Source organism: Podarcis gaigeae, assembly GCF_964106915.1.
Source record: "Podarcis gaigeae genome assembly, chromosome: 15".
In the NCBI taxonomy this organism is placed as follows: domain Eukaryota; kingdom Metazoa; phylum Chordata; class Lepidosauria; order Squamata; family Lacertidae; genus Podarcis; species Podarcis gaigeae.
This window is the reverse complement of record NC_139692.1, coordinates 41,526,654-41,550,045: the sequence shown is the minus strand read 5'-3', so window position 1 is coordinate 41,550,045 and position 23,392 is coordinate 41,526,654. Positions and strand designations below refer to the sequence as shown.

Sequence of the window (23,392 nt, the reverse complement as noted above, 5' to 3'; positions counted from 1 at the left end):
CTGGACCAAAGCCCTTTTCACACAAAAAAGGACTTTTTGGATCAAGCACAGTTTTTGGTGAAGACCCCGAAAAGTTTGGACTAAGTAATACTGCCTAGGTTCTTTACTACAGAATCACATGGTTTGAGCATACATTCCATGTTTGGTCAGACACATAATTTAACTAGACTCCCTGCTTCCTCCCGCCAACATTACCACAGACACAGAGTGCAAGCCTATTCCAAACACAGGGGGAAACAGTGATTGTTCTTACTTGGATGTTTCTGGTAATCCAGCCGACAGCTCGAGAAACACAGATAAATAATAGCCTCGCACCACTCCGTTTCCATCCTTTAAAAAACGTTAAAATCAAAGTTAGTTTCTTACAACATGCCTACTACCTGCCAAATGAGATTTCAAAGTTCATAATACAGCTTCCTGCAATTATTGAAAATACAGCTGAAGTGGGCTTTTACCTGATGCACAGTTCTGGAGAGTCTAAACTGAGAGAGAATGCTCCCCCCCCTGCCACCACCAATGCTTAAATACTATCAACAAATTGGTGATCTGTTTGAGGGGGCTTTACGTCACAGAAACCACTTGTGCACTGAAGCCCCAAATACTTTGGCCTCAAAAGCCAAGCACTAGCACCATAGCGCCTGAGCCACTAGCCCCTCCTATGGGTGCAGCTTGGTGCATCTTCAAATAAACAGAACTTGGGTGTTTCTCCTTCTTAGGGTAATAGTTTATAATAGTTTCTCCTTCTTATGGTAACCTCTTCTCACATTTGTTAATAATTTTGTGTGTGTGTGTGTGCGTGGAATAATTTTTCATAGAAACCAGTAAGAACTAGAGACAACCAAGGAAAAGGTGTGGGAGAAAAAGGAGAGGGGATGAGTAAACCCTGTTAGCATGCTACCCTGTCTTACAAGATGCTGCTTGTATACCACTTCCCACACAGCCTGACTGGGCTTACGGAGGTGTTTCTGGAATAGATTTGAAGAATCCCAGCATATTATTCTTGGGGGACTTCAATCTCCATGTCAGGGCTGCCTTGTCATGTCAGATCAGGACTTTATGGCCACCACGACAAGCATGGGGCTGTCTTACTACTTTGTCGGTCCAAGCATAGAGTTGGTTATATGTTCAGCCTGGCTCCCATGACAAGGTGGAGTCAGCATGATCCAGGAGAGAAAAAGAAAATGTGTCTTCCCCAGCACTTTCCAACGGAGACTTTGCCATCACTGGAAGAGGTCCAGTTTGTTCTTCCTTCAATACTGGTGGTGAGGAAGATATTTATACAAGACAGGGCATTCTCGAGGCCAGCACTATGAAACACCCTCACAGGTGCAATCAGCTATGTTCACACACAATTGGATAACTCATCAGGCTTTTGAGGTATGCTTGGTGTTGGGGAGGTATTATCTGTTAAGCGTTTATTGATAAGCAGCCATTTGATGTTTTCCATGTTTTTATGATTGATCTGTTGCTTTATGTCATTAGCTGTCCTGTGCTCTCTTTTTGGAGGAAGACAGAAAAATGTCAAATAAATAAAAGATAGTATAAAGTCACACAGTGCTGCTTCATGCAAATAGATTGGCGTAAGGAACCCAAATGACTAGATATTTTCCTTCCTGTTGCCTCTGCCAGAAGGCTGCCCTTTCATTTGCTGCCAAAAGGCATAAGCCTTCAGTCTGTTGCACAACCAGTGGCAGATATTTTTCTTCCAGCCTTGGAGTACTAACTTATTTGCCACCGTGAAGAAGCGCCCTCAACAGCCAAACATGTTGCCCCTCCTCAGTTAGGCCTCATACAATCGGAATGTGGTTCAACAAAACGTTTATACCCACAAACTGGAAAGATTTCCTCAGTGTTGTGGTAATGCAATAGTATAATGTGAAAAACATCTTGCATTTTTAAAAGCGGAATATTTCCTCTAGGCCTCACTGCTTGGAAATAATATCAGCAGCATATAAAGGTCCCAAACCTAGAAAACTAAAATTGTGTGCATGGCCTCCCTCTTACGGTTTTTTCTGTTCTTTGTCACTTTGTTCTATCCACCAGGCAGCCACAACTGCAAGGTTTTTCCTTTCCTCCATTTTACCATATTATTTGAAAACAGAAGCTGCATAAACACTATTGGCAAAGTTCCTAACCTGCATAATACATCCTAAGCACAGATTTTTGGCTTTTCTACAGAGGCAATTTTAAGGGTTGTGTCAAAGATTCAAATCTTAGCAAAATTGTAAGCTTTCAGAATAACCAGTGAGCATGTGAGGTGCCATGCAATAAATAAGTAATTATTTACATTGCCTGTCAATGCAAGACCACTTTTATTTATTTATTTTGCCTTATTCCTGTGGCCATTATATGCTTGCTTTACAGATTCACCCTGTACTAAATATGTATTCACCCATGCAGTGAATAGGGCAAACATGAAACTGGGTAAGTGCTGCTGTAGAGAAAAAAACAACATTAAAAAGTATACCAGAGGTGATTGGCTTAAAAAATAAGGGGCTTGTGATCCATCTGTAGTACTGAACAGAAACTGCTTGCAATATCCAAGCTGCTTTTTAGAAAATGGTCCTACTAAGAGGTATTTTAGCTTTTCTTCTGGTGCATCCCTGGTATATCAAATCATGAGGGTTCTTTTTTCAAGACTCCCCCCTATTATGTTATCCCCACATTCTTTTAAATATTAGTTCCAGGTAATTAACCCAGAGACTGATATTTTTGGTTTCTGAAAGTTATAACTCGGGACTACTCATAAGAATAGAACACTGCAGGGCAAGTTATGGATTGCAATGCACCAGGAGTGAGGTTAAGATCGAGATTTCAGTAGGTGTTTGTTAACAGTATCAGCCACACTCACTGGATAAACTTTGAGCCTCCAGCAAAGCCCAGAAACTTGAAGAGGTGGACTGTAAACTGGATCTGCCCGCTGGCGTAAAGTGCTGTTGAGAGAAATAAATATTCAGTGCAAAGGTTAAAGTAAATCGTTCAACACAAACAGGAGGGTCGTCATCTCTAGAGCAAGCATTCCTTAATGTGTATTTTCAAACCTAAGGAAATATAAAATACTTATTCACTAGGATCCATTCTCTCAATAAACACCATTAGAATTTTATTTAGCAGCCATTCCATTATGCAAAAACATTTCCGTGTTCTGTTCTATGCCTCACTCCTCTTTATTCTTTTCCAAGGCTTTTATTATATTTTTTTTTATAATAATTTTTATTAAGGTTTTCCAAATTAGAACAAATCAAAGCAAATTAAATCCAATCTATTGCCAATAGCTAGGACTTCCCCTCCCTACCCCCTCTTGTGTTCCAAATCTTCCAAATAAGCAATTAAATTCAACAAATTCTTATCCCCAAATTACACTCTTCGTCAATAACCCAATTTATCCAAATTCTCGTCCCCTAAGATCGATCTATACCCTTCCACGGGTTTCCCCCTTTCAAACATAGTACAGATGAAAATAAGATAAATGTAAATAATAATTTTACAGCCTTTGGATTCCAATTTTCCCTCCCCTCTTTCCCCTTTGCGTTTCACCTATCCCTCCACTTCTAATATCTTCCTGGAGTTCCCACATTACACTATATCCCTCCGATTCTTTGCCAGTCTTTAATTACAGATGTCCAATCGTAGAAGGAGTCTATCAAATAAGGGCCCATTTCTTCTATCCAGGTTTTTATATCCAGGAGTAAAAACTCCAATTTTGTATCCATAAGCTTGTCAAACCTGAATATCCCAAATGTTCCCGCAGTTCTGTCCAGTTCTTGTTGTTTCCTTGTTCTTATCAATCATTCTCCTCCTTTTTATTTCTCTGTTCTCCCACAGAAATGTTCTTTTTCCAAAAGTTTCTAGTGTCTCTGCAGAGGTTTGTTATTCTTGAAGCAAGGCATTACATCATGTTCCTTTCATTTTCCAACAAATAGTTCCATTGTTTCCTGTAGTGTGTAGACCTCTGTAGACAAAATAGTGTTCCATTCCTGCAGTTTCCCAGGAGATTGAAAGTTCCATTCAACTGTTCACATTTCCTGTGAAAAACACATGCAATGTCCCTCGGCTCCTCTAGGTGGATTGCAGTAACAAAGTTCCCTTCCAGAATCACATCCACCAGACCAAGTAGCTTGTTGACCGATATTTAAAACAATTTGTATTCAATTTGTAACAAATATAACCGGCAAAGTCCTCATAACAAAGTCTCTATTTTAATCTTCCTTTTTGACAGCTCTTTGACAGCTGTCAAAACCTCCATCACTTTTCTCCAGGCAGTTTCACGAATCGCTCCAGGGATTCCGGGGGGGTTGCTTTTTTTAAAACAATTCCACTTTTCTCCTCCAGCTCAATCTTATAATTTTCCCTCGCGAAGTTGCTGATTCGGCAAGATAAGGTTACACTCGATCTTAGTTGTCCAGTCCTTTGTTTTGGCTCTTCTACAATTTAGGGGTAGGCTGACTTCCTTTTTTCCACCTCCCCCGTTCGCTCCGAATTTTAAAAATTTATCCCTTTTTTTTAGTCCATATTCCAATTACTCACGGGTTCTTCTTTAGAGCCGAATTTTCAATAGAAGAAGTCAGCGCTCTCCGCCGGATGGCATGCGGCTGCGCTCGGCAGGGATAGCAGAGAACTCAAAGCACCACGCTTCTCCCCGGCACCCGATCCGTAGCCTTTAAAAAGGCTCCTTCACGAGTCGGGAGGGCGCTAACGGTGCCAGCCGAGTCTCCATGTCCACGGCCTCAATCTGGCCGTGGTTTTTAAGGGTCCCCGCATCGCCGGTGCGGTAGGACCCAGCCCCTGCCAAGCCGGCTCCCTCCGGAGCTCGGAGGGAGCCCGCCATTCGGCGATGGCGCCGACCCGGAAGTCTCCAAGGCTTTTATTATAAACTCCCTTATAGTTCTCTCTTTCACACCTCAAAAGCAAATTTTATGCTTCCTTATATTTGTAGACACCCTCCTATCTTGTAGAAGACAGTAGGACGGAGTAGCCAATGTGTGCCCTCCAGGTGATGTTGCACTGTAACTCATATCAAACACAATCACCAGCCATGGTGGCTGGGACTGGTGGGAATGGGACTCCAACAACTTCTGGGGAAGATCATGTTGGTACCCATATAGCAACACAAAAGCCTGACCCCACTCATTCTAAATGGATGTGGCTATTTGATGCTGGTGAAATGCACTCTGCACGTGCTCAGAAGCACTCTCTAGCGAGGAAGGTGATAAATACAGTCCCTGCAAACATAAGATATGGGAAACGCTGACTTCAGAGTTTGACACTTGCTACTGAAAAACAGATTTTGGGTCCCCAGTTACCACAGAGAACAAATTAAGCATTGCGTTCAGTTCTTTTGTTCCAGCTGGGAAAGTGAGCTGGTTACATAAACCAATCTGGAGGATAATTCATGCTCTTCTGAAGGGGAATAATCTGATGAACAGATAGATTCTGTTCAATATTTCAATATGTCGCTGCAAGAGGAATAACAACAGGAGGAGGAGCTAGCAAGGGATAAAAGATCCTCCTCCCTTAGTCAGAGGTCTGCGCACAGAACACAATAAAATACAATTGAATTGAAACCCTGCCAGTGGCAACAGGCTTAGCCCAACTTCTGATTAAACTCCAGCATCGCGCCCAAGCTAGCTAGAATCCTACTCCTTGGTAAGTTATGTCCCTACCTGAAGTTCTCCAAGACAAAGGTAGTCGAATCATATGCAGGAACCAACTCACTACAAGAAGGAAAATAACAGTTAAGACTAGAAAGTGCAAGGTAAGAAAAAGATTTACATACCAAGAACATGACTGGCATACAAATGACTTTCCAAATGCCCCTAAAAAACTGCAGGAAGTTTCCAAAGTTCACTCACAACATTACTAAAAAGGATGGTAACAACTTGTTAGGTAATCAGTCTTGTGGCAGTAGAGATTGTACCCTTAGCTTTATGCAGTCATATTGAACAAACTTGGGCTATTACTCTGGCGGTCCGAGACACACCAAAGTCAAATAAGCATTGTTGGTCCCACTTCAGTTGTTCACTCTTACCAACACTGAGGGAAGTGGAGCCTGCAGCTCACTCCTGAACTCTCGGGTGGATAAAAGTTTCATAGGGGAAGCAGGCTATAGGTCTGGCCTTCAATCTGGCATCCCAGCGCCATACACTACTGACCATTTTTATCATCCGCTTTACACAAAACGTGAGGCTGCCTCACTCGCAGAAATCTGTCACTGGGCCAAACTAAAAGCATGATTAACACATGGTATCATGGCTAGAGCGTCAGACTAGGATCTGGGAGACCAGAGATCAAATCCCCATTCAGCCATAAAGAGTTGTGGGGAGCCACATCCCTCTTCCCCACTGGGCAATCTTCACCTAGGACTTAATGTCTGCTTAGAATCTATGTATGCAGATCAGAACCCTAAAACAATCCCTTTCCCTGCAACTGTCAGGTGTAATAATAATGAGGATTTCACCAATGCCTATTGACTGTAGAATATGACATCCTGTGTGTACATGTACACCTTGGGAAGCTTGCATGAATAAGGATCAAATGCCTTTTACAACATCAAATCTGCAAACTTAAAACTAGTAGAGTCTGGAGTACCTTGTGAAGTCTGGAGGGACAGGTGTAGTGACAAAAGAGGCCATGGGTTTCCGATGCACCTGCTGAAACATCATCAATATCTCTGAGCTTTTTGATATCAGTTCACTTTTACTGCATGACCGTAGCTGCAAAAAGAGGAACAAATGCATGCCTATGTCAATAAATCCACCAAGTGAGGTAGCATTTTTAATTGGTTTAATATATTAAAAGTGTCTGTGCTAAACTTAAGCTGCAGCAGCAATGCCCAGACAGAGGACTAAGGCTATATAGCATAGCAATGTTTAAACAATAAACTTCAAACTTCTAGGAAAGCCAAATCAAGTAAAATAATTCAAATTTGTCGAATGAGGAAGACTAATACTTCTGCTACATCCAAGATTTAAAACAGAATGGATGCATGTAGCCATCTGTTATTACAAACACACACACAAAATGTGTTCCTAAGAGCAATTCTCTAAATGCTAATCATTGTTGGCATCTGTCTGCTTCAAGAGACAATGGAGTGTGCCTCCAGGGATGAAGTCAAACTGCTGTGGTAGCAGCACTAAAGTGACCTCCCCAGGGTGCAAGCCTGGGCAGTGTTCATGGAGGTCCTGAGCTACCCACTGATGTGGTCAAAAGGAAAGCAGAGCAATACATTTCGCACCAGCTTGGCTGAAGGAGTTGCTGAAAGGAGGCACTATCCAACCGTCAGATTCCACTCCGGATTTGTGCAGGGTTTACTCCTGAGCCTTTTCTTTTCATGAAGATATCCCACAAGGCAACGGAGGCTGAGGATCAGAGTTTTCCTTCTCCTAGATGGGCTACCTTCCCAGGTTGTCAAGCCCCTACTGCCCCTTACTTCCCTCTACAGCACGTGCAGAAACTGCCTTCTTGATCTTTGGACCCAATTTTGGTCTCGTCCATTCAATTCACCAGAGCTTGTCTTCGCATGTAGAGAAAATCCCTAACTCACTGAGGGTTTGAGAACTATCAGCTGCCCTCAGCTGGTTTAGCCAGCCAGTCAAAGCGAGGGGGGGTGCTGACACATGCTGATAGCTTCTAGGATCCACAGGTGAGAACTGAGTGCAGTGGGGACCAAAGGTGGACATACTACCCCAGAAGGACCACAATGTGTCCCCCATTGCAGATACTACCCCTTTCCTAACAACTCATATACCCCACTAATAATACAGAATATATATTTATCCAAAACTCGGGTACTGTTTGCAGAATTTACATATGACACATATAAATTCAATTCCAAATAAGAAACCCATACTATTTGCTAGTGAGAATTGACGGATAAAAATAAATCAAACTTCCTCAAAGGGATTCAAACCAGCTGCTTCCATCACCTGATGCTCTACTTCTTGTAACAGGGATTCCAGGAGTTCAGTTTCTTGGGTGAGGGATGTCTTCTGACCTATTTAATTTAAGCCAGACAAGAAAGCCATAGTCAAGTAATGATAGGCTTTTAAGTAAACTGTCCGGATGCTTTAATGCTAATCCAAACAGCATTTAAGGGATAATACAAAATTTGGAGGGCCAGTTCCTAAAACATACATTACATACATGCACTTATTTATTTAACCACTCTAATGCTTAATTAAAGCTGTCTCCAAGGGGTGTACAGAAGGCTCAATGCAGTAAAACTAAAATGAATTAACCTTAATCAGTAACACTATAAAACAGGTAACAGACGAGGCAACAAATCAACCTATAAAATCAGTAACACTATAAAACAGGTAGCAGACGAGGTAACAAATCATAGGTAACAAATAATACAATTAAGATGCTTCATATGCAGTAATATGATTCCATTTCACTGTATTTTTGTTAACATTTCCCCTTTTTAGTTAAGAGCATGAATTTGAGGTTTAATGCAAAGTTAAATGATGGACTTACAGCGTAGCTTGTGGGCTACACCTCCTTGTATATTACAATTTATTTTTATTGTATATTACAAATATGTATAGCTGGCTTTTCATCAGCTAACACCAGGTCAGAGTAAAATATAAAATAAGTTTTAACAGCCATCAATAAAACAAATTCCTAAAACAACCAGCAAAGCTACGGTAAGCACAGCAGTGAAGGTGAAAGTCACTCCTTACAAGACCTAAAAAGTCTGAGTAAACAGGTATGTCTTCACTTGGTGGCAAAATACCAACTATGTCAAACCTGACATGCCTGAAAAAGAGCACCCCCCAGCCATATCACTGTACCGTTTAATTAGTCTAATATAACTTATTTTGGGCATCAATATATTTGCTTTCTCTGTCTAATTGTTACCAACCTTTTGGAACAGAGCAAGCTATAGTTCTATGAATCACTCTTATCTCAAGTGGGCAACAGTTTTGCCAAAATCAAGATGCCTGCCCCAAAACCCAACAAAACAAAAGGCACGCCTACCCATTAGTGTTATAAGCTTGTTCTTCAGCTGAGTGTCTAGCCTAGCAATCATCATCTCTACTGCATTCCTGATTTCCCGAACACGCTCATCTTTCGCACTGCGTACTGCTTCTACATTCCTTTCCTGGAAGACACACAAGACATTAGTTTACCACCAGCTGGAAAATTCACAAACCAGTTAAAAGTCAGTCCCCTTGCAGCTGTAAAAGTTTTTTGGACTGATTTACTTTTTAAGATGTTGATTCAATCAGCACCATCATGATCAGTTGAACACAGCATAAGCTAGCTATAATGAAAACATGATCTGTTATACAAAGCTATTGTCTAGACACATCCATCATAACAATCCCCAAAAGTAAGTAGCATGAATACTTCTTTTTTATAGTGCGAGTGCATTTTGTTTTGTTTGTGTTCTAAAGAGCGCCCTCTGGTGACTTCAAGAGAACTGGTGCCTGAGCTTGGTCCCCACCTGCCCCAACTCTTCTTTCCTTGTTGTGTTGTCTTTTAGATGGCAAGATTTGAGGGCAAGGACTGTCTTTTCTTATTTATCCACAGTAAGTCATTCTGGGAGGCTTTTCAGCTAATGAGCAGCAAGTGCCAGAATGCTTTAATGAATGAATTAAAGAGCAGAGTATGAAACAGAATACATTACCCAATATGTCAAGTTTCTAACTCTACAGATTGCAACCCAGCACAAAGGATGAATGAAGCAAAATTGCCCATTACAGGCATGATAGTTTTCCAATGTATATTTCCTTTGTAGAAGGTGCACAATATAAATTTAATAAATAAATAAAATCCTAAGAACATCATTGTAATGATGTGTTGATCCAAAATAGGTATGAAGATTGCCCTTACCACTTCTTGCACCAAACTGATCAACTCCATCAGTCTTCGGCGAAGCTTTGCCACCTCTTCATTTACTTTCGTGACATGTTGTTCATAAATTTCAGCTAACGGTTTGAACGTATGTCCTCCATGCTGTTAAAAAGACACAGAGGCTTCAGCTTCATTGCGCCAGGACAGGACAGGTTACTTCCCCACCTCCTTCTTAAGGGTCTGTCCCATAGAATATTATCTTGCCTTTAATGTGTTAACAAGCCTTGGATCTGGCTTCTGTTCCAGTCGCACACTTCCTGAAAGAATCTATTCTGAGTCCAAAGTGAGTGCCTGAAATGAGGTTCTGTATTCACTGTGCATCTCTTCAGCTAATTAATTTGAAACTGGCTTGACACTCTGAACATGTATATACCATTTCAGGAAAAGGCTAAATTAGCTCCCAGACACACCTCTTATGGGAAGACTAATTCAAGGTTTAGGGGACTTAAAGGACTTACTTTGACAAAGCCGAGCTTCCTCCATTAAAGGTAGATTTATTTATTTTTTTAAAGACCTAGACATTTAAAGAATGTTGTTCCAACAAAGCAGTTCAAATCAGAGGTTTCATTGAGCAGTGGGAGGTAGTTAGGCTGCTATTTGGTAGTTCTACCAAACTTGAGAGAAAACTATCACATTAATATAATCCTCACATTAAGTCTATAAGCCTACAGGGATCTGCAGCAAAACAGACGGAAGCATTCCTTTATGGTGCAGCCCACTTAGAAGACTAACACTGCACTGCTCTGTCTTAAGGGCCCTTCATTTTTCTAAAGCTATAAAATGTATTTTAAACAAGGACCATTTTCAAGTGCCAACACCTACCATGAGACAAATGAATAAACATGAAATTCTAAAGAAACAACACTGTTGGAACCTTAAAAGTGTGAGATCTGCATGTAGAAAGAGGCATCTTGAACCAGAAAGGTAAACAAAAACAGCAAATCTATTTCTGAGTTGCCTTAAACAAAAAAAAGCCTCTAGATGATTTATTTAAATGTTATACATGTCCAATATAGCAAATATAATCAATAAAACCCTAGCTAAAAACCAGCACTAGCCAAATTCCCCCCACCAAACAGCATAAATACATCAATCTGCAAAAACAACAGCGCACAACCCCCTCCATCACAGCCTTAACTAACACTATTACAGTCAATAAATGATGTTAACAGCTGAAAATGAAAAAAAACATATTTAAAAGTTTCAGGATAAGAGGAACATCTTTACCTGCCACCCAAAAGATGGTAAAATCAGCACCAAGCAAGCTACGCTAGGCAGACCACTCCAAGAGGGAGCCTCTGCTGAACAGGCCCTTCCTCTCATCAGCACCCTTTGAATCTCAGCCAGAGGGGCTACTCTAGAGGACCTCCATAGAAGAACTTAGGTCCTGGGTGGGCACAGACAGTATAGGAAAAGGCGCTATTGAATACAACAGAAGTATAAAAATGATTTCCCAATGTGTTTTGAGTAAGGATGTTCTTCATCTTGGAATGTCAAAAATCTGTGATACAAAGAGTTATGCCTCCACGGTACTTCAGCTTATATAGCAGCTGGCTGTCCTAATCAGATTTTCATAGTTAAGACAGACTTCTTTTTCAAAACACCTTTTTTTTTAAAACCCTCAAACAAAGTTCTCTGCTAGAATTTCTCAATATTCAGGATTTTTGTGATGGATCAATAACCTGCATAACTTAACTGCTTGAGAGATAAGGGATCTGAGTAATTGAAAGTTACTTATATCCTAAAATGAATCAGTTAAATGTTTCAATGAAGTAGTTTTATATTTGGTGAAGGATGGCTTTGTTCTTTTTAAGAAGGCACAAGCAATGTTCTTCTGTAATGATAGAAACAAGCTATGAAAAATAAAAAAGAAAAACCATTCAGGATCATAATCATATATACAAGATTAATTTAAATAAAGCAAAATTATACCATCCTTTCTGTGCTGTTGGCTGCACTCCTGTGTTAAAAAGCAAGCACTGAGTAGGAAAATCCTTGCTCCAGCTGTACACAGAGAAAACTATTCTGCCACTTACCATTCCACCCCAAAGAGCACATTGGTGGCAAATGCATTTCTTACACGTCCAACAAAACACACTGAGCTTTTCGTGATGATTCTCACACCTATGGAGAGGGAGGAAGAAAAGAGTTTGCAAAACACACACCAACATGTCTTTTGCAAGACTGTTTCTCAATCATTCTTCAAAATTTAGTGTCACTAATGAGAAGTTCATTTTCACTTGCTATTATCAGGCTCTGGAATCAGACTAGTTTAGCCACATTTCTGATTCACTAAATTAGAAATGGAATTACTTTAAGGTTGATGTGTGATGAATTCTTCACTAATTTGGGCATGGTCACAACCAAATGCTGGTAATCTCTCATCTCTTCTGCACACCACTTTTGAGAACTTATCCCAATAATATTACCCTCTTAAAATAATACACAGTGGCCAGTGTCTATCATGGCCATATAGGGTGAAGTATAGAGGCAGAACAGACCTCTTAACATTATCCCCATAGCCTCTTTCTTTGATATTTTTCATTTATCCACTGTCCTCTAAATTTGAACTTGTTTCTTCTGTGCTTGTCCTACCGGCACTCCCCCATTCCTATAGTAAAATATTTTTTAACAGAATGGAGCAAAGAAATTACTAAAATTCTTTGGGGGGAAAAGATACATCCTGAGAAAGGCAACCTGAACATCTTGAGAGTTTTCCTATGTTCTTCATGCCATTCAAGAGACCCAAGATACAATTTCTCAATGAAATGAAAAGGTTGGTTACATCAGAGTCAGTGTAGACCTTGGACTTGGTTACACTTGGAAAGAAGAGCAAGGTGCTTAAAAAAAAACAAAAAACCTAAAAAATGAGGGAAGAAAGCAGGGTTCTGATGACCACAAATTTGGCTGCCCTGGCCAGCGAAAGCTGTGGACCCTTAATTTAGACTGTTGTTAAATAGTTGCACTGTAGAAGAGATCTAAACTCTCTGGCATCTTACTTAACACAATTGTCAATCCAGCCCTTGACACGATGGCAACAAATTTTACACAGACAGAATACTTTATTTCCCAATTCTGAGCAGAATTAAACCAGTCTTTAGGCAAGGCACATCAAAACTCACAGTCTAATCTCACTTACTTGTCCTTTTCATTTTCTTCATGCTTGTTCAAATTGCACAGCTGAAGCGTGTCAAGCTGCTGGGTGACCTCCTCAGCCCAACGACAGTTGACAAGTTCTCGCAGCTGGAGTGGGGCCCTGCAAGTAATTAGTTTTCCCAAGTAAGAATGCAAGGAATTTAGTTTAGCAATTAGGAACCAATTCCTACTCTCTAGGAAAGTAAGAACACAGGGAAAGACTGGCTGCTGAATCAAACCAAAACCCCATCGAGTACAGCATTCTGTTCTTAGAGGGGCCACACAGATGCCTATGGGAAGCCCCCAAGGCCAGCCTGAGTGCAACAGCCCTCTTCCCAATTGCATTCAGAGGTATACTGCCTCCAATACTGAAGGAAGAACACAGCCATCATAGCTAATAGCCACTGATAGCCTTATCCTCCATGAATATTCAAGGAAACATTATTATTAGGAGGCTGGAATGTATGCAGTTAAAGGTAAAAAGGTAAAGGGACCCCTGACCATTGGGTCCAGTCGTGACCGACTCTGGGTTTGTGGCGCTCATCTCGCTTTATTGGCCGAGGGAGCCGGCGTACAGCTTCTGGGTCATGTGGCCAGCATGACTAAGCCGCTTCTGGTGAACGAGAGCAGTGCATGGAAACGCCGTCTACCTTCCTGCCGGAGCGGTACCTATTTATCTACTTGCACTTTGACGTGCTTTTGAACTGCTAGGTTGGCAGGAGCAGGGACTGAGCAACAGGAGCTCACCCTGTGGCGGGGATTTGAACCGCCGACCTTCTGATCGGCAAGTCCTAGGCTCTGTGGTTTAACTCACAGCACCACCTGCGTCCCACAGTTAAAGGTAAATCACTAAAATAGATACGAATTAATTTTCATCATTTTCCCCAGCCTTTGAGACATTGAATAGGTTGACTGAACACAGCTGAAAGTTTGAAGGGGAGGGACCATTGGGGGGCCCTGACTGAGGGAGGAAACTGGAATTTGCCTTCTGACCTCACACAATTTCATATGAAATAAATTCATGAGGAACTGCAAAATGTTTTAATGCTCCTTCGGGAAGCCTTGCAAATTATTTAATCCTCCTTGAAAATCCTGGAACCTAAAAACAAAAAAATTGAGCAGTCAGGCTCTACACCAGCCATCCTCAACTTGGTTACCTCCAGATGTTGTAGACTACAACTGTCATCAGTCCCCGCCAGAATGCCCAGGTGCATCTAGACAATGAAGGATGCTCTACATAGGCATGCTAAAAAGGTGCTTGGCCACAGAACCGAAAGAGAGATGCAACAGCAAGGTGGTAGAATCTCTCACACAATTTTTGAAAACGCTTTTCTTTTCCACAATTGTAGGACAAGTTTTTACTATACCCTGATTTGGTAATGCCACTATGGGTCAAATAACATTGCTTCATAGGTCAAATCAGGCCTACAGGCTACCTGCCATTCATCTTCACCTTAAGTAAACAGTGAAGCAAAAATAAGTGCCCCCAACTAAAACAAAATAGAGCTTTAGAGGTAAGCTTACCGACAATGAGGGCACTGAGCTCTTTGTTCTGTCAGCCAGCGCTGTCAAAACAATGATAGACATATCATAAGAGACTGGAGAATTTCAGAAGTGTTAGAAGATATGATGTCACAGATCTCTCCAGATTTGGACTTATTTCTCAGAAGTAAGTTATCACTCAGGGGCTGTATCCAATGCTCTCTGTGCAGGGACTGAATAGACTTCTATGCATACAAGGGGTCTTCACCCTCCTACAGCCCTCTGTGAACCGTAAAAAATTGCTCCAGAGGGTTGGGGGGCACTCTGAAACAGGTTTGGAGGTGTGCAGGACGGAGGAAACGACGGCAAAGCCTGCTGCACAAGCAGAATTCCACTCACACAAAATTGGATTTTGGAACACTCCTAGAACACTTTTTCACACACATAAAGACACAAGCTGAGGAAATCTGAGAGATAACTTACTGAGTCTGGGAATGGTTAACTTGAGGAAGTTTGTGGAAGGAAAGTTATCCACCACCAACACCCAGCTGACAGCCTTCACTGGCCTCTGAAAAGCCTCTCCAGGGATCGCACTTGTTCAGAAGAGCCCCAACCTCTCCAGAGAGGCTTTTCAGCAGTGCAGGAGGTTGCAGGGGGAAGGAAGGGATTATAAACTTCCCCTCCGTCAATATTCTTAAGTTAACTTATGTAAGGGTCCAAGCCACTGGGACATTTAGAAAGCATACATAATAGTCATCAAACTATGAATGCCAAAAGACATAATACACACACTAACAAAACTACCCTTCTGGAAATCTTCAAACTTCATGTTTAGGAAACTCTAGGGTTCCCCTGAAGATCATTGGGGATTTCTCTATTAACAATTGTATGTCCTTTTCCCACAACACACAGTAACACTCCCTGGAGTAACAGCTCCATGGTATACCTAAGGGTGTACTGTGAGATCATACAGGGCAACAATTAAGGTCCAATAGCCTGGCCAGGGCTGCATATTACCTGAGTGTAACATTTCTGAAAATATGCTCCACTACCTTCTGCGGTGCAAAGACGTTCCATGCCTAACAAAAATTACCTCCAAATAACTGGCCAGAAATGCCTCACTACTGTTAGTTACCCCTCACCACCTCTTTGGTGGTCTGGTAACATAGTAAAAATGTAATGCTAGCAATTTTAGTTGACTTATCTGAAAAGACTGAGAGCTAGAGCTTGCTGGTGTCTTTGAAAGTATGTGTTATACACGTACTTTTCAGATTCATCAAGTGGTTTAGAGCAATTCTACCTACCCTTCAGTTGCTACAGCAGTGGCGTAAGAAAATGCAGTGTTTGTGGTAAGGAGGAAAAAATCTCCAGCAAAAATGTATAAATTAGCAAAGTGTTTTTCTTTCAATTGCAGCAGCATTTCACATGTTCACATACAAAAGCTGAAAGGGGAAAGGGTCAAACAACATGGGAGATGTAGAATAAGTTGCTGGGGTGTGGGTGTTGAACAAGATTACCACTATGGTCCAAAATGGGTAGATCACCACTGTGGACTGACGACCTAACATTTTCTCTGCATGGAGTTTCAAAATCTTTCCCCCTCCCTGAATCAGTTATTAGTTATAGTAGGTAAAAAAAAGATAGCTGCCAGTCTTTTCCCCCACTGCCACTACTAGCAGTTGGGGAGGGCAGGTTTTTAAAACATGGACATGGCACAGAGAGAAAACAACTCCTCTCACCCAGAGCCACCACCAAACCCAGCCCCTCCATGCTGTTTTGAAGTATTTTTTAAATAAGCCAATCACAAATCTCCCACATAATATATAGTTTGACCCAAAGTTCACAGCTTACCCGAATGCAACTGAAGCAACACAGCTTGGAGCAGTGTGGACATAGGCGCGCATCACGCAACTTTTCCATACAAATGAAACATCGGAACACTTCAGCAATGCTCTGCAAAGAAAAAAATATAAAGTACTTCAGTCATGGACAAGACAAATGTCTATGTATCAATCATGTATGTTAGCCACGTACACCCACTCAGTTCTTACAGACTCAAGGAACTGTGGAACTCTTAATACACACATAGTCTAAAATGTTGACATCTTCTAAAAAATCATTTTAAATAAGACCAAGCCAAAACAGTTTTTTAAAAAAACAATCATAAAAAGCTCTTCCAGAGCAATTAGGCCATCTTGGTTTTGTAGTTCTGTGTCACTATACAATAATCAAAGGGCAAAAGATGAACAGCTAGTTTATTACTCATTCAAATGAAAGATGAACCCAAGAAAGAGGCCTACTACATCCACAAGGAGCACAGCACCTAGTCAAAAGGCAGCCAATGCAGCACCCCAAGACAGTATTTATTAACTTCATTTTATAAAACGTATTTGCATGCTGCTTTTCAGGGAAATTCAGACTGGCTTATAAAACAAACAAATGCAACAAAGAAGTGGTGTTCCAACAACAAAAATAAGCCAACAATATGATATATCAACAGAGAAGGCTAGGAATCGCCAAGTAGAACTTGGTCGGGGGGCAACTTTGATGTAAGGACTTCCAGGACATTCCCCCACCCACTCAGAGGAGAAGAAAAAAGAATGGTGGTCGTGCCCAGTTAGGAAGCTGCTTTGGGGTCCAACCAAAAGGGACTCTCCACCCCCCCCCCAAAGAAGAGCAGTAACACCCTCAAGAAACATACATGTGATGGAAGTTGCAAAAGAAAGGCTCAAGCATCCGAATATTATGCCACCCCTACACATCAACTTCGTAACAACCACCAATTCGCAGCACTGCCACCTTGTGAAAGCCGTAGCCTTTGGAAGGGTGCTTAGAATTATCTGAAATAAATTAATTCACTTGCCTGTGAGGAAATGGGGCGGGGACTCAGAAATCTTGATTCCAAAGTAGCTCCACCAACATACTTTAGGAAGGCAAGGCGAAGAAGAGGAGACCAAGGAAAGGACCCAGGAGTCCTAGCCCCCATATTAACCTCTGAACTACTGTCGCCACCCGCTCCACTAACCCCTGATAATGAAGAAGCCAGGAGGTCTAGCTCCAAACAAACAAACACACACACACACACAAACATACATACATATACATACACACACACACACACACACACACTTTAGGAAGGCATAGGAAAGGAGACCAAAGAAAGGACTCTGGAGTCCTGCCCCCCCCCAAAAAAACCCTAATATTACCACCCCTCCAGTGGCCAAGAGCAGGAAGTAATCGTGGTTCCAATTTAACACATACACAGAGCAAGAAGATATGGGGATGGAAACCAAGGAAGGGACTCAGGCCTCCTGTCCCAGGCCCTGCCCTCTGAACTAATAATAATAATAATTTTATTATTTATAGCTTGCTCATCTGGCTGGGCTTCTGCAGCCACTCCGGGCGGCTTCCTCTACTACTATTCCCTCTACAAATCCATGATAGCGAAGAACCCAGGAGTCCTGGCTGCAAAATAACACTCACAGATATACATATACACACGCACCCCTTAGGAAAGCATAGGAGACCCAAGGAAGGGACCCAGGAGTCCTGCCCCCACCCCTGCCTAGTATTGCTGCCCCTTTCACCAATATGTGATAAGAGAAGAACCCAGGAGTCCTGGCTGCAAAACAACACACACTCACTCCAGGAAGGGACCCAGGAGTCCTGCCCAGCCTAGCATTCATCCCTCCCAACCCGAGCGGAGAGGAGGACCCAGGAGTCCTGGCTCCAATAAGCCCCCCGACCCACTTTCTGAGGGAGATGCGAGGGGTTTTTAAGGCCCCTCCATCCCCTCACCAGGTGGATCCCCCGCCTGTTTATTTAATTTTTTTACCTCAACACTTTGCTCGTCCATGACTCAAAACAGCGTCTCCCCCTCGGGAGGGGTGGGAGGGAAAGGAAGCGAGAAGGACCTCCGGCGCCGTCACCTGAGGGAAAAGAAAAATATTTTACTATATTATATGTATGAATGTATGTATTAATGAAACACATTGCAATGTGGAGGGAGGGGGTCGCCGGTTTTTGGGCACCTCACGCCGCAACCGCCCGGTGACCAGCCATTTTCCTCTCAGGCGAAGCCGGGGGGCAAGTGGCGGTGGTGGGAGAATAAATAACAGGAATAACAAGGCAAATAACACGGGAATCGTTAACGGCGCCTCCTCCTCCTCCCGCCTTGCGGCTGAAGGCGGAGAGCCGACGAGGCTCCTTCTGCCTCACTGCGCATGCGCCGCCATGCTCCCCTCAGAAAGGCCGAAGCGCCCGCATTACAACCGGCGGAGCAGAGCGAGCGAGGCAGCCTGCAACCGCGCATGCGTCTCTCTCTTCCCCGCCCTCCAAGGGAAATTGCTTGGGCTCGCCGGTGCTTTTCTCTCTCCCTTGGGCAAGAGGGAGGGAGTGCCCCGCGGCACATGCGCAGTACGGGCTCTTTGGCTCTGGAGGCTGCCGCATTCAGTGGAGGGGGATGAGCGCGGGTTTGTTTGGATGGCGGAAAAATAAGGCGCAGCCTTATAAATCCCTCCAGGGTGAACTGAGGAGAGGATTTTGGCTGAAACGCTGGAGAGCTGCTGCCAGTCAGTGTAGACAGTACTGAGCTAGATCATGGAGCAGTGATCTGACTTCCTGTGTTTCCAAATAAGCTCAACGCAGCTTATTAGCGTAGCTTGCATAGCTAAAGCTTACACTGCCACTTTTTTTTTTTTTTTGGGGGGGGGGGAAATAACTACAAAAACCTCTGCATTTTCACCGACCAAAATGAAAGCTTGTGAGCAAGATTTTGAGTATGCCAGAATTCTCTATTTTTATCAGGGTTGCATGGGTGTGGCCAAGCGGGGCAGAGGAGGGCAGCTGCACCCCCCTAAATCCAAGTAAATCAATAACCGAGGTTCTGCCCCCGCCACAACATAAATCCAGGCTACACCCATGCAAGCTATTTATTTATAAAAATATTTATAGACCACCATATCATAAAAATATCGGCAGTGTACAATATTAAAACTTAAATATCATCATCAAAGTGTCTGGCTAACCAAAAATAAAAATTAAATAGCTACAAAGGCCCACCTACTATTATAGATGCCTGAAGGTCAAAAGCTTGAGGCCAGTCTTAACACTGGGGACTGAAAAAAATGACAATTAAGCCAGGAATGAGGCACCTGTGGCTCTCCAGATCTTGGACTTGAACTCCCATCAGCCCCAGAGGTCAGGAATTATGGGAATTGTAGTCCAAAACATGGAGGACACCAAGTTGGGGAAGGTTTCATTGGGTCCAAGCAAAGCTGGTGCTAAGAGTTCAGCTCCTTGGCCAGCTAGTGCGACAGTAATTAATAGAGCAGCTTATGTTCTGTAAACCTATTAGAATGTATATCCTGTTTGTAGTAGTGGTTAGACCAGTGCTTCCCAAACTTGGGTCTCCAGCTGTTTTTGGACTACAGCTCCCAGCATCCCTAGCTAGCAGGTCAGGGATGATGGGAATTGTAGTCCAAAAACAGCTGGAGACCCAAGTCTGGGAAACCCTGGGTTATATTATTGGACTAGGACCTAGGAGGCCAGGGGTCAAATCTCCACTTGGCTATAAGCTCAGAGTGTGTGACCCTGGGCCAGTCACCACCAACTCTTGGCCAAACCAAGGGTTGTTGTAGGGATTAAATGAGGCAGGGAAAAATCATGTATTCCACCTTGAGCTCCTTAGGAGGAAAGGTGGGATGTAAATACAATTAAAAATAATATACACACAAGTCTTGGTTTCTGGTATTTATGCTACTTTTTTTTTTATAACAAAAATGCCACTCGCTATAACCCTAAGAGCCACACATTTTAATCTGTTTTCCCCCTGCATTCATTACAGCAAAACTCTGATCGCCAAGTCAGTACTGTATTTGTGATCAACGTTGCTCTGGTTTTCCTGTCTAAGAATGCTGACACAGTTTACATAACCCTGTACATGTAGTTTAGCAGCTCCACTGCCACCCGCTTCGCTGGGCACCACTCAATGAAGGGGTTAGCACACTGCAGCTTGCAGTTTATGCCACAAAGAAACTGCTTATACAGCGAGGGGGAAACAGGCCAGCTGAACAAGCAGATTCTGCTTATTATCCTATTATTTCCTCAGAGAGAACCTATTTCCCCAACACATTAGGAGTCCTAATACTTACTCAGCTGTACATTACTTTTAAATTAAGTGGGACTTCACTTCTGTGCCAGAATGAATAGGACTAAACTGCACGTAATTTATGGGGAAGGGGTCCCAGCTCAGTAGCAGCATATCTGCTTTGCATGCAGAATGTCGCAGGTTCAATTGGTAGCACATCCAGGTAGGGCTGGGAATGTCCCCTGCCTGAAACCCTGGGAGCCGTTAACAGTCAGTGTAGACCAGGGTTTCCCAAATTTGGGTCTCCAGCTGTTATCTAGCAGGACCAGTGGTCAGAGATGATGGGAGCTGGAGACCCAAGTTTGGGAAACAGTAGATAGTACTGAGCTGTATGCACCAATGGTCCACCTCAGTATAAAAACAGCTTTCTATGTTCATTCCTAGCCATATTTACCTGGAGGTTTATTGTCAGCCTTCTTCTGGACAAGTATAAAGAGCTGTTAGCCAGCATATAGGATTGAGGTTTCTTCTTAAACAGGTTACGATCTACCAGGGATGGGGACTCCAGATGTTGAACTCCAACTCCCATCGTCCCCAGTCAGCATGGCCAGTGGTCAGGGATGATGTGAGGTTGGTTTAGGATTTTGAATTGGGAAGGCGTGAGCAGCTGAAGAACAGATAAGGCAAAGAGCCAGTAATTGACTTCTCCTGGTCAGTGAAACTTGCAGTGCGCTTGGGCATGCTTCAGCCAAATATATCTCAGGGGTAGTGCAATAACATTATTATTATTATCATCATCATAGGTAAAGGGACCTCTGACCAATTGGTCCAGTCATGACCGACTCTGGGGTTGCGGCGCTCATCTCGCTTTATTGGCCGAGGGAGCCGACGTACAGCTTCTAGGTCATGTGGCCAGCATGACTAAGCCGCTTCTGGCGAACCAGAGCAGTGCATGGAAATGCAGTTTACCTTCCCGCTGGAGCGGTATCTATTTATCTACTTGCACTTTGACGTGCTATCGAACTGCTAGGTTGGCAGGAGCAGAGACCAAGCAACAGGAGCTCTCCCCGCTGCGGGGATTCGAACCGTTGACCTTCTGATCGGCAAGTCCTAGGCTCTGTGGTTTAACCCATAGCACCACCCGTTGCTTGTTACACAAAGGCCTCCATGCATGCCATCCTTGACCTCTTGGAACTGATGCCAAGGTACAAGAGCCTAGCGGCTGGATCAAACTAAAGGCCTATCTAGTCAAGCATCGTGTTCACAGTGGCTGCCCACAAGCAGGACTCTTGAAGCTAAACCCACCGACAGCTCCCCATCTCTTACATTCAGCATCTCCCGAAAAAGGTTTGTAGCCTTCTGTGAATCACTTGCACTAGAAGGCCATCACACAGGAAGAAATCAGTTTGATCTGTTCAACCTGCATTAGCATTATGTCATGAAAAAACAAATGATATCTTAAAGAGGGGCGGGGGTATTTCTTTTTAAGATAATGTTGGTCACTTGCACCCACTCATTAAGAACTAGCAACCTTGTTCCCAGCGTTGGTCTAGAATTCTAAGAAACCCAAAAGTCAGGGCAGTTTCGAAAGGTTTGGTCCATTTTGAACCAAAATGGTGTGCAATCATATCCAAATAGAGACAAAAACCTGCTCCTTGGTCTCTGGAAACATCGCTCAGGATTTGGTTATGATATCTTAAGAGATGTCGAAAAAATAGCAAACAGAAAAATAAAAATATAGTAGCCTGCTACTTCATCAGGAACCCCTAAAAAAAAGAGAGAGAGAGGGGTATTCTCCCCCCCCCCATGTCAATTATTCAGCTCAGGCTGCAACCCTAAACTCTTTACTATATCAACTAAATCTTACTGAGTACAGCAACACATATTTCAGATATATAGGATTAGACTGTACACAGGTGAACACCAAATTGTGCCAATTAAATGTCATCATGAACAAAAATGAAACCCAGAAGAAGAAACAACTGGATTAGTAAGCCGTCAAAATAACTCAATCGTATTACTAAATAAGACTATTCCCGTAAGAGCTCTCAGCCTCCCTTTATAAAACATGAACCTTGACAGACAGTATTCCAATAAGTAATCTTAGGATGCTATGGTACCTTCCAAGAAATTCAAATCCAAGTGGAACTTTGGTTCGTAGGCACCTAGGCGACGTTTTGTCTTATTGCATCCTTGAGCCTTATCAAGGCAAGGCCATATCCATGTGAACAATGCATTTGTCTTGGGATGTTTGAAGCTTGGTTGTCCAGAGCTACAAGAGGCTCCCAGCAACAAGAGTTTGACCAAGTTCACAGCAAGAAAGTGAGCTGCCTCTTGGCTCTTGTAAGTGAAAGGAACTTGCCAAAAGTCGCTCACCATTTCTGGCTGAGACACAACTGGTTGATCACTGGGTCCACTTGGGAAAATCTGGTGCCATTTCTTAATGCCAGCCTATTCGCTTGCCCTTCATGCCCCACCTGTGCTGCCACTGCTAGGCTTAACAAATTTTATGAATTGAATTGCTTGGCCATTTGTTGCTCTACAGAGGAAGTCATTCAAAGGCATATTTAAGCCAGACTTTCCCCAAACTGTAGGCCTGACAAATCATTCAAATTTTAAGGATATGGAACAAGCCATTTAATTTTTTTTTCTTACATTATAAACATGCCTACAGGTTTACCCTCTAGGGCACAAGCATTCAAAGTTAAGCTTATTTCAACAAGCAAGATTTAAGCTTTTACACTGAAATTGACAGGATTGTAAAGTACTTACTTTGACTGGATAAAGCAGGCATCCCCAACCTTCAGCCCTCCAGATGTTTTGGACTAC

At 42.7% G+C, this 23,392-nt stretch overlaps 1 protein-coding gene across 4 annotated transcripts in view; it reads right to left on the bottom strand.

Moving 5' to 3' along the window:
- TRIM37 (tripartite motif containing 37) overlaps positions 1-18,741 on the bottom strand; it is a 40,021-nt gene extending 21,280 nt beyond the window's left edge. For 3 of the 4 annotated variants that reach the window (XR_014558465.1, XR_014558466.1, XR_014558467.1), the window contains exons 1-13: positions 18,507-18,741; positions 18,311-18,404; positions 16,327-16,428; positions 14,518-14,558; positions 12,998-13,114; positions 11,895-11,982; positions 9,838-9,960; positions 8,980-9,103; positions 7,926-7,993; positions 6,589-6,713; positions 5,664-5,714; positions 2,852-2,933; positions 254-330 (exon numbers count right to left, since the gene is read on the bottom strand). Coding sequence is in view for 1 of the 4 variants with exons in the window: in XM_083715065.1 (XP_083571191.1) it covers positions 254-330; positions 2,852-2,933; positions 5,664-5,714; positions 6,589-6,713; positions 7,926-7,993; positions 8,980-9,103; positions 9,838-9,960; positions 11,895-11,982; positions 12,998-13,114; positions 14,518-14,558; positions 16,327-16,428; positions 18,311-18,331 (1,019 nt within the window). In the remaining 3 variants the exon portion in view is untranslated. The remainder of the gene's footprint in view (positions 1-253; positions 331-2,851; positions 2,934-5,663; positions 5,715-6,588; positions 6,714-7,925; positions 7,994-8,979; positions 9,104-9,837; positions 9,961-11,894; positions 11,983-12,997; positions 13,115-14,517; positions 14,559-16,326; positions 16,429-18,310; positions 18,405-18,506) is intronic. The other variant, XM_083715065.1, reaches the window with a different exon arrangement.
- Positions 18,742-23,392: the final 4,651 nt, after the last annotated feature.